At 37.2% G+C, this 12,038-nt stretch overlaps 1 protein-coding gene across 1 annotated transcript in view; it reads right to left on the bottom strand.

Moving 5' to 3' along the window:
- Nucleotides 1-12,038, bottom strand: part of LOC138692160 (zinc finger protein 235-like) — a 35,573-nt gene that overhangs the window by 13,718 nt on the left and 9,817 nt on the right. Inside the window, exon 2 of the mRNA XM_069815195.1 lies at nucleotides 9,000-9,137. Coding sequence (XP_069671296.1) covers nucleotides 9,000-9,137 — 138 coding nt within the window. The remainder of the gene's footprint in view (nucleotides 1-8,999; nucleotides 9,138-12,038) is intronic.

The following is a 12,038-nucleotide window of genomic DNA, read 5'->3' as shown; positions in this document are numbered from 1 at the left end:
TTACAAGGGCTCTCTATATACCCGCATGTAAGGGCTTGACATGATGAATAGGGCCAGGATTCATATGCAAATGCAAATTTTTCATGAAATGCTAATTTTTGTACATGTAATGAATGTCTGTAACAATACGAAAAGCTGAACGTGCATATTACCGCCATTCCTGTATATAATATACTACTGTGCATATATTGTAGCATATTTTCAAGACTGTGATGGATTAAACCCAAAATTTGAGTTGTTTTGCAATAAAATAATAATAATAATAATAATAATAATAATAATAATGCAAATCTAGTGTTTCAGGTAAAGCTCCCTGTGAAGCAGATTTGAATAATTTCAAGGGAAAAATTGTTCCGGGGCCGGGTATCGATCCCGGGACGTCTGGTTGAACGTACCAGCGCTCTACCACTGAGCTACCCGGGAACTCCACCCGACACCGTCTCAACTTTTCCCTTTATATCCACACAACTCGCGTGGGCTGACGAAACGCCAGAGACCCACAACGAGTGCACACAATCTCTGTGTGACTTGGAATTGTGGTTTTCTGTTAACGTACACAGTAACGTATATATTATGCAAATCTAGTCTTTCAGGTAAAGCTCCCTGTAAAGCAGATTTGAATAATTTTAAGGGAAAAATTGTTCCGGGGCCGGGTATCGGTCCCGGGACCTCTGGTTGAACGTACCAGCGCTCTGCCACTGAGCTACCCGGGAACTCCACCCGACACCGTCTCAACTTTTCCCTTTATATCCACACAACTCGCGTGGGCTGACGAAACGCCAGACACCCACAACGAGTGCACACAATCTCTGTGTGACTTGGAATTGCGGTTTTCTGTTAACGTACACAGTAACGTATATATTATGCAAATATAGCCTTTCAGGTAAAGCTCCCTGTGAAGCAGATTTGAATAATTTCAAGGGAAAAATTGTTGCAGGGCCGGGTATCGATCCTGGGACCTCTGGTTGACCGTACCAGCGCTCTACCACTGATGTTCTGCATAAAGTGTTGGCATAGGCTTCCGTGGCTAGTGCACATAGTGTGTGGAGAAATTCCGGGGCTTATACTGCGTTGTCTTGGTGCTAGGGGCTGACGTTTCGACCACTGTGTTGTGGTCATCTTCAGAGCAGTGGAATAAGGAAATGGTGTGCGAGCTTGTCTCAGTGGGTGAGGACTTCCAATGATAGGTGGGAGGTTCTCCTTTTGGCATATGATTGGTTCTTCGTTGTCCAAGGCCTTTAATATGAATACTCCCCTCCATGCAGAACTCAACCATGCAACTCCGAGCACTACATCTTCCCGTCACTAAAATAGCATATTAAGGGGACTCTCAACTTAAAAATTGGAGAAAAAGTGTCATAGAAATGAAAAATTAAATTTCTACACTAATTTACGTGACAGAACTAAATCAATAAGCAGAATTCTTCCCCTAGTCATTGAGAAGTCACAGTGAAATGCACAAAGCCAAAAAATAAAAAATGATAATTAAAAGTGATATTTCAATTAATGATTGATTAAAAATTGAAATATTTCTTATTTTGAAAAGTACTGGATCTAATGAGCTGAGATTTTGCATGTTACTTTCCATGTGCATATTAAACTTTTTCTCCAAATTTGAAAAAGATTGGTCAAATAGGAAAAAAGTTCCAAAATATAGTTGATTGTCCCTGTAAGACTTTTGAAGAAATTTTTCATCTACACAGTAAGAAGCAAAGTAATTCAATGAAACTTCCTTCATTCTTGTAGATTTATGTTCACTTGTCCATAAAAATAGTAATGGCTTCACCATCTATGACAGTTCTTGTATATCTGATCGAATTTCTCTTTTTACTTAAGATACTGCATTTGTCAATTAAAACTTACAGATTTTTACTCTCTTTCATCAGTTCCTTTCCTAGTCGTTTTGTGAATCATAGTCTACGTGTTCTACTGTCTGGATGGTTACAGTAAGGACAATCTTCTTTGTGTAAATAGTAGGGCATATCGAAAATGGTCAACAATTTTTTTCGAAATTAAAAATTTAAGGGTTCGCAAAAGTTGCATAATGGTGCCACAATTTGGCACAAAAAAATTACTACCCCTTAGAAACACTTTTAAATGAGACACAGAGGGGTTCTTTTCATTATCTTATTTCTTTTCAACATAAGCATGTTTGCAGTCTTCGCTTGATGCGGACTGCTATCATTTGTTATTGTTGTTGTTTAGTCGAATGTCCAAAGACTCGTCTGAACTTCACATGTGATACCAACAACCAACTAGGCCAGAAGATAATGAGGTAGGATGGCCAGTTCCATTTTCCCTACATTTGTTATCATATACAGATAAAAGCAAACTATTATTATTTTTAAGTTCTAAGTAATAGCAGGAATCCGAAACAAGAGGCACAAATATGTTACAGGAGACAACAATCCAGAATCTACCACGGATAGGTAACTGCTAACAAATTCCATACTCCACTGAATCATTCAATCTAACTGACGAGAAGAAGAAAAAACTATGTTTACTTCTAAAACAATTTCCCGAATCCATTTTTGCCAGTGGCATAATGTTATATATTGTCGCTGTGCCTCCAAAATCGTCTAACTTATATGCACTGAAATAGATTTTTGCAGGTGAAAGAAAAATGCATTATCACTTTTAAATCCCTTGATTTTCAAAGCTACTTTCGGTACAATTTCATCATTTCTCATGTCAGGATTCAGAGCTCGGGTTTTCCTTTCCTACGAAAATATTGCTTCCATGTGTGCTGCGAGCATTACTGTACAGCTGATATTACAGGCGACACAGGGTCTTGTGACGTCAGGAGGCAGAGGGATAACTCACACAATGTCCCTTACACAAGGCAGGCACACAGCAAGATCTCCGTCGTTGTGTTTCATTGTATGAGATTCAGTGCCTGTATGTTAACAAAAATGCCGTTACATTTTTACAATATCGAATACGCAGATATGATTCATGTTTATGGCTCTTGTGACGGGAATGCTAATAATTCTGTGGACGAATATCGAAGAGAATTTCCACATCACAGAATGTTGTCACGTATAAACTACAGCCGGCCAATCTCCAGCTTTGACATTTCGCTTGGAAAGAGAAGAGAGAACGAGAGAAAAAGTTAGTGACCAGCATTGCCAACCTGTGGCGTTTTGAATTTGTGAAAAGAACCTCGAAATTCCACTGTGAATTAAACTATTCTGCTAAATTTTAATCTTAAAACAATCTGGTTCGGTTTAAAGTAATGTTTTTAATTCTATTGTAATATGCTGTTGCAAGACTTGAGTTCTGATACGCGAAGATTAATTCAATCGCAGTTTGCAATGCTGGGAGAGAGGCGGGCACTATAGGTTAAAGTTGTCTGCTAGAACCAACCAGCTATGAGCGACTGATGTATTTAGCGCGATGTTGCCACTTCTTTTTTTATGCAAAGCACGTGACGAACGAGTCGTTAGTTCTTTGTGTTATAGTATAGGCGAAGTAGTTGTGTTGTTTTGTGCTTGAGCGATTTATGGTGCCTGTAAACCTAATTATTGATATAGTAATATGGCCAGTGGTCGTCAGAATCAAAGAAGGAAAAAATCGGCTCTTTTAAGAGCTAAAGTCACGAATTTATATACAGATTGCGTCAATATTTTGAGAAGGAGCGAGACAATGGAGAACCTCTTCTCCCTGTTACGAAAGTGGTAGATAGAGTTTGTGACGCTTTGAAGGTGGGAAAAACAACCGTTAAAAGTGTGGCGTCTTTCCACTTGAGTATTAACAGATTCTAAAGAAAGTAGAGTCTATTTCATTTGATATACTGGACTTTCATTATAAATATATTCCCATAGTCTGTGGTAATATACTTTAGGCCTATGTATAATTTACATACGCGTTCGTATTAGTTTTTATTCTGTAATTATTATTTAGCTGCGTACATTAACGAAAGATGCGATCTACGTTTGTGTAAAATGATTTACACACGTGTTCCCATTAGTTTTCATTCTGTTATAATTATTTAGCTGTGTACATTAACGAAAGATGCGATCTATATTTGTGAAAAATGATTTACATACGTGTTCCCATTAGTTTTCATTCTGTTATAATTATTTAGCTGTGTACATTAACGAAAGATGCGATCTACGTTTGTGTACAATGATTTACATACGTGTTCCCATTAGTTTTCATTCTGTTATAATTATTTAGCTGTGTACATTAACGAAAGATGCGATCTATATTTGTGAAAAATGATTTACATACGTGTTCCCATTAGTTTTCATTCTGTTATAATTATTTAGCTGTGTACATTAACGAAAGATGCGATCTATATTTGTGAAAAATGATTTACATACGTGTTCCCATTACTTTTCATTCTGTTATAATTATTTAGCTGTGTACATTAACGAAAGATGCGATCTATATTTGTGAAAAATGATTTACATACGTGTTCCCATTAGTTTTCATTCTGTTATAATTATTTAGCTGTGTACATTAACGAAAGATGCGATCTATATTTGTGAAAAATGATTTACATACGTGTTCCCATTAGTTTTCATTCTGCTATAATTATTTAGCTGTGTACATTAACGAAAGATGCGATCTACGTTTGTGTAAAATGATTTACACACGTGTTCCCATTAGTTTTCATTCTGTTATAATTATTTAGCTGTGTACATTAACGAAAGATGCGATCTATATTTGTGAAAAATGATTTACATACGTGTTCCCATTAGTTTTCATTCTGTTATAATTATTTAGCTGTGTACATTAACGAAAGATGCGATCTACGTTTGTGTACAATGATTTACATACGTGTTCCCATTAGTTTTCATTCTGTTATAATTATTTAGCTGTGTACATTAACGAAAGATGCGATCTATATTTGTGAAAAATGATTTACATACGTGTTCCCATTAGTTTTCATTCTGTTATAATTATTTAGCTGTGTACATTAACGAAAGATGCGATCTATATTTGTGAAAAATGATTTACATACGTGTTCCCATTACTTTTCATTCTGTTATAATTATTTAGCTGTGTACATTAACGAAAGATGCGATCTATATTTGTGAAAAATGATTTACATACGTGTTCCCATTAGTTTTCATTCTGTTATAATTATTTAGCTGTGTACATTAACGAAAGATGCGATCTATATTTGTGAAAAATGATTTACATACGTGTTCCCATTAGTTTTCATTCTGTTATAATTATTTAGCTGTGTACATTAACGAAAGATGCGATCTACGTTTGTGTACAATGATTTACATACGTGTTCCCATTAGTTTTCATTCTGTTATAATTATTTAGCTGTGTACATTAACGAAAGATGCGATCTATATTTGTGAAAAATGATTTACATACGTGTTCCCATTAGTTTTCATTCTGTTATAATTATTTAGCTGTGTACATTAACGAAAGATGCGATCTATATTTGTGAAAAATGATTTACATACGTGTTCCCATTAGTTTTCATTCTGTTATAATTATTTAGCTGTGTACATTAACGAAAGATGCGATCTACGTTTGTGAAAAATGATTTACATACGTGTTCCCATTAGTTTTCATTCTGTTATAATTATTTAGCTGTGTACATTAACGAAAGATGCGATCTATATTTGTGAAAAATGATTTACATACGTGTTCCCATTAGTTTTCATTCTGTTATAATTATTTAGCTGTGTACATTAACGAAAGATGCGATCTACGTTTGTGTACAATGATTTACATACGTGTTCCCATTAGTTTTCATTCTGTTATAATTATTTAGCTGTGTACATTAACGAAAGATGCGATCTACGTTTGTGTAAAATGATTTACATACATGTTCCCATTACTTTTCATTCTGTTATAATTATTTAGCTGTGTACAATAACGAAAGATGCGATCTACGTTTGTGACAAATGATTTACACACGTGTTCCCATTAGTTTTCATTCTGTTATAATTATTTAGCTGTGTACATTAACGAAAGATGCGATCTACGTTTGTGAATAATGATTTACATACGTGTTCCCATTAGTTTTTATTCTGTTATTATTATTTAGCTGTGTACATTAACGAAAGATGCCATCTACGTTTGTGTAAAATGATTTACACACGTGTTCCCATTAGTTTTCATTCCGTTATAATTATTTAGCTGTGTACATTAAATGAAGATGCGATCTACGTTTGTGTAAAATGATTTACATACGTGTTCCCATTAGTTTTCATTCTGTTATAATTATTTAGCTGTGTACATTAACGAAAGATGCGATCTACGTTTGTGCAAAATCATTTACATACGCGTTCCCATTAGTTTTTATTCTGTTATAATTATTTAGCTGTGTACATTAACGGAAGATGCGATCTACGTTTGTGTAAAATGATTTACATACGTGTCCGCATTTGTTTTTATTCTGTTATAATTATTTAGCTGTGTACATTAACGGAAGATGCGATCTACGTTTGTGTAAAATGATTTACATACGTGTCCGCATTTGTTTTTATTCTGTTATAATTATTTAGCTGTGTACATTAACGGAAGATGCGATCTACGTTTGTGTAAAATGATTTACATACGCGTTCGCATTAGTTTTCATTCTGTTATAATTATTTAGCTGTGTACATTAACGAAAGATGCGATCTACGTTTGTGTAAAACTGTAAAATGATTTACATACGAGTTCGCATTAGTTTTTTTTTTGTGAGCTATGCTAGCTGTGTACATTAACAAAGGCTGTGATCTAAGTTATATGTAAAATGATTTATAGCCAAGCATATGCGTTCGAATTATACTTGTTTTTTTGAAAGATGGGACATGACAGTTAAGCGGCCGAGCTTAGAACTACAGTGCTATGTTGCCAATATGGACTACCGTGCTGCCAGCTGATGGATGATAGCAATTGACGTTAAGATGGCTAACGTTAAAAGCAGTGGCGGCTCATGGGTATTGAATTAAGGGGGGCTGCATACAAAAATAAACCAAGCAACTTACTTTATTTAAAGATTAGTTCCATGCGCCTTATCTTGTAAGTTGTATTTAATTGAGACAGGCTCATGTTAGTAGATTTACTGGCATTTAAAAGAATCCTGCGGACAAAATTCCGACACACCGCCGACGCTGATATAACCCCTGCAGTTGCGAGTGTCGTTAAATAAACCATAATTTAATTTTTATATGCAGATTTGAACCTTAGAAATATCTAACTGGCGATGTTGTAGTTTGTTATATAATATATCTACATGATACATCAATAAATGAAAAAAATAACTCAGCCAGAAATTGAATTCAGGATATTCAAGAGCACGCATCAGGGCGCTTGCCTCATTTATTGTGATGTTGTTAGATGTTTCAGAATCCATTAAGGTTTGAAAACATTGTAGCAATGGCTCCTTCTTCTCATGAACAACTTTACTGTTCTTATTTTAAATCCATCTTGTTGTCCCAGCTGATGGAATTGTCTTTGAAACACATTACTCTAATACAGACTGTGTGGAGATCGAGAGAAGAAAGCAGGGATACTGGATAAATTACAAAAGAATATGCGAGCCTTTGTATTTTGTTTAGCGGCTCATTCCATTATGAGATTCAACTAATGGGCACTGAATTGTTAAGGTACTGAACTGAATAGACTGTAAATATTGTACAAGATTAAACACTGTTGCACTTGTTATACTCACAACATTAAAGAAAATGTATTTAAAACTGCGCGCTACTGACAAACTGCTGCAAATTTTGCAGCGCCTGGAAACTCTGGATTCACGGCCAGAGGCAGCAGGGAGGAGGGGTAAAACTAAAGCGCAAAGCATCCGAGACGAGACTGGCAGCTCCAGGGGAGGAAGTGGCTTCACCCTATAGTCCTTGTCTCTGGTTTCGCTCTGGCAGCACCAGGGGAGGAAGTGACTTCACTAACGATTGCGTGCATGTTAATGAGAGCGAAATTTTTAAAAAAATTCGAGTCGCTAAATAGAGACTGTATAATAAATGCATTTCACAAAATAAAACGAGACAAGAGCCACAAATGTCTGGGGATGCTGCAGCTCCGCAGCCCCTCTTCGAAAGCCGCCCCTGGTTAAAACATTCATTGACATTTGACGTAAAGGTAAGAAAACAATACAAATATCGACAGAGAATCAAACACAAAACGTACCAATGCTAACATTGTGTGCACAATAAATGTCGCGATGAGATCTATAAGCACTCGCCACGTGGAAACGGTAAGTTTGGCAACTCAACCGTTGTTACCATAGCAACAGGTCTACCGCGCTATGTGACATTCAGTTGTTTTTCCGATCGCAACGCTCCTGTCATGTCCCATCTTTCAAAAAAACAAGTATAGTTTTTATTCCGCGCCACAAAATCGGCCGGCGAGCGCGTGACAATTTTCATTCTGTCAATACGTAACGGCAACACTGTCTCCCTCAGTCACGAGAAACGTCAGGGCCGGAGAACGACCGGCTGTACTGTAGTTTTAGTTCGCACATTTCAGTCCCCTGTGTTGCGAAGGCATATGATCCTGCAGTTGCCAACAATGAAACAGAAAAAAGCCCACGCACGAGTGGCAATAACGTATCCAGACGACTAGGTGTTCCTCAAAGTAGGGTGTGGAGAACATTGAATGAAGAGGGAATGTACCCCTATCATTTTCAGCGAGTTCAACATCTACAGCCAGAGGACTAAAGACATTGTGTGGGGTCTTTGAAATATGGCTTTAATACAATTTTTTTATGTGAGTACTAACGTGAATGTTCATTAATGAATTTCTAATACACCGAGTACCATTATTGTACATAATTTAAATGCTTAAATTTTAATTAATTAAAATATAATCATATGACCATTTTTCATCAGAATGATTCCAGAAATAACATCCTAGAATACTGCACAATTTACGTGAATCACCCTGTATATATGTAATTCTATTGCCTCTCTCATAGACTGAAAGATGCTGCAGGTACTGTTGTACAAAAGACAGTGTCCGTTACAATCAAAACATAAGATAAACACTGGAAGAAGAACACACTGCATTCTTTGTGCTGCACTCACCTCAGGTTCACGTTTCACCACAGGCAACCAAATTACCTCCGGACGTTCCTCGAATTTTATCTCTGTTGTGAGATCTTGACTCTGGTCCTCATATTCCTCCTTCATATCAATCACATCCCGATCCGAAAAATCCCGTTCCTGCAGTACAAAGAGACATCTTAAATGAGCAATTTATTACAGGGTGTAAGAAGACAACTTCTAACTTTACAATTTGTTCTCTATGTGTTTGTATGTCACAGCCTGATCACAACGGACGTATATGCTTCACATTACCATGCATAAAGCCAGGAATCATATGCAAATGCATATTTTCATGCAAAAACATTTATTACACATGTTATTAACGTCTGTGATGATGAATAGGCAAAGTTAACTGTGCATAGTTGTTTAATATTTCGGCCATTACTCCATATAATATACTACTGTGCATTATAATTAGCATATCTTCAACACTGTGTTAGACTAGCAACAATATTTGTGCGAGATCGTGCGTATTTGCTTGTTTTCCGCACAGAACCAATACGCGGTAAGTGTGAAATACCACATTCAGTATTCCCAACGTAACACACATAACAATTTCCCTCTTCTTACCGCTTAAGCGCGACATTCATTTACTGCTTTAGGCTTTTAACATATTATTTTTAGAGACGTTTAACATAGTAATAATTATAAATTGCAAACTTATCACTGTAATTTCACCTAAATTGCAATGTTAATTATTGTTTTTAAATATTTGCAAAAAATTAAGTAAAGTTTACTACTCCACGAAACTTATTGCATTCCTGATACAAGTAACATTAAGGAAGCCGTGAAAAAATCAACGAGATTCCAGATGCCGATGTCATTACTGCAATATGTTATATATATAATATTGTTAAAATATTAAAATGAAAAATAAATCATTACATAACCTTACCGTTTGTTTTAAGTTCGCATTTATAGACTGGGGGGGGGGGGGGGAGACAGACGTATATCACGGCCTGCTGGAGTATAGTAAACACAGAAAACATTTTACAGCAACAATGTTGAAGAAAGATATTTTGGTGTTCCGAAGTTGGCGTCATTAAACAGAAACCAACATGGAGATTTCATTGCAACTAATTAGATATTCGTCTTTCAGGTATGTAATAAACGATCTTCGCACAAAATAATGTACGATACACGAGCGGTATGTTTGTTTTCATGTTCGAGGAAAAGATTGAAAAAGCGAAACATAGTTGAGCTTTTTTAATTTCCGAGAACATGAAAACAAACATACCGTTCTTCTAACGTATATTACTATTGCGTAGTTTAGTAAAAGAAACGATCAGACTCTGGATTATTCCTAGTCAGCACATAATAGTTTTTGCTTGACTGTACTCGATGGATAAAAATCCCTTGTCTATGAAGGCAAAGAGTGGAAAATCCACGACTGCCCGCTTTTGTTTCATTGAACTACTGCAGAAAAGGAACCATTCCCAAACATGCCTACCTACCTGACTATATCACTACTACCCTCGCTTCCTATGTTTCACTTATTCTGAGTTGGCGCACTGGCAGCATTTTGTTTCGTACCGGCAAGTACTCAAACATTAAACCATTGAGTTTCCACACACTTCGACAACAAGCCTTTGGGAATGTCCTTCTGAATGTATGAGTGGGGAACATTGTGGGACCTGCAAATTATTCAGGTCATTTCCCTGTACTAGGGTTGGCAACAGTTCGATGTTTCTGACATGGCTTTATTCACAGGGGTACAACATTTACGTACTAGAATCATTTCTCTGTTTCGTAAGCATGTCTGTATGAGACTGCGGAATTATCTTCCAATCCAGACTAAATCCAACAATCTGATAGGAACGAAAATCAAATATAAATGCCCGATATGCCATGAAATCGGGACATTTTGATACATGTGCAAATTATTTCGGGACGCGGGACGCAGTGGTCGAAATCGAGACTGCCCCGGGAAAAACGGGACGATTGGCAAGCCTAGCAGGGGCTAAATACTAGGGTTGGCTAAAAAGTAATGGCAACATTTCGATATTTCTGACATGGCTTTATTCACAGGGGTACAACATTTACGTACCTTTTATATAGTCGCCCCCCTTTTTTATTACCTTTTGCCAAATGTTTGGAAGGCGTCGTACACCATCAGCGCGTCCATCTTTGTTGATGTTACATATTGACCGCCCTAAAGCGCGGATAAGTTCATCTCTGGTATTGTACCGGGTCCCTCGCAGTGGTTCTTTCACTTTATAATCGCATGGATCATATCGGGTAAGTACGGTGGATGTTCCATTAGTCCGCGTTTTCCGTCTGCCTTGGAGGTACAGCGTGGTGCAGTATTACCCCATCAATGTCATACGCCTAAATGAACATCTCCTTCACAGCAGTTTGTGTAGCGCGCACTTTCTTTGGACGAGGAGAAGCGGGATGCTTCCATTCATTTGATTGGCGTTTCAAGTTTGGTTCATACGAGCGAGTCCAGGTTTCGTCCATAGCGACGATTCGTAAAAGAAAGTCGTCACTTTCCCTTTGGTACCAGTGCAAAAAGGCCTTCCCGGAACGCTTTAACCCATCGTAAAACTGTGCGATATGGCAACACTGCATCGCCACATGCTTCACGAAGTCCCTGAAAACATTCTTGTGCACTACGACCTCGTGCCATTTCAATTTTGATCCAGGAACGTTGCTCTAGTTTTGTAAGGATGGTCTTAGGGCGCTCGCACTATCCCTATGAAAGCGATCGTTCTACACACTGCAGTAGATTGATGGAGTACTGTCGCCGCTGGCTGCACCAACTCATGTATCAGTCCCTGTTCATGTCCACACAGCTGGCAGCTCTCGAACGCACCATCGTCACGTGACAGCAGTGTTGCCGTTACTTTTTATCCAACCTATGTATTTGGAAGTTTCGTGAATTGTATCACTATCTAAATTAGAAACAGACTAGAGCACAATAGGGTTATGTTCGTTTTAAAGGCGTGGGAGGACAATCAGTAAGCAGAATCATACAGATAGTATAATGCAAAATATTGGTACACAGTACTGCATTGC

Source organism: Periplaneta americana, chromosome 16, assembly GCF_040183065.1.
Source record: "Periplaneta americana isolate PAMFEO1 chromosome 16, P.americana_PAMFEO1_priV1, whole genome shotgun sequence".
In the NCBI taxonomy this organism is placed as follows: domain Eukaryota; kingdom Metazoa; phylum Arthropoda; class Insecta; order Blattodea; family Blattidae; genus Periplaneta; species Periplaneta americana.
This window is presented reverse-complemented; position numbering and strand designations above follow the sequence as displayed.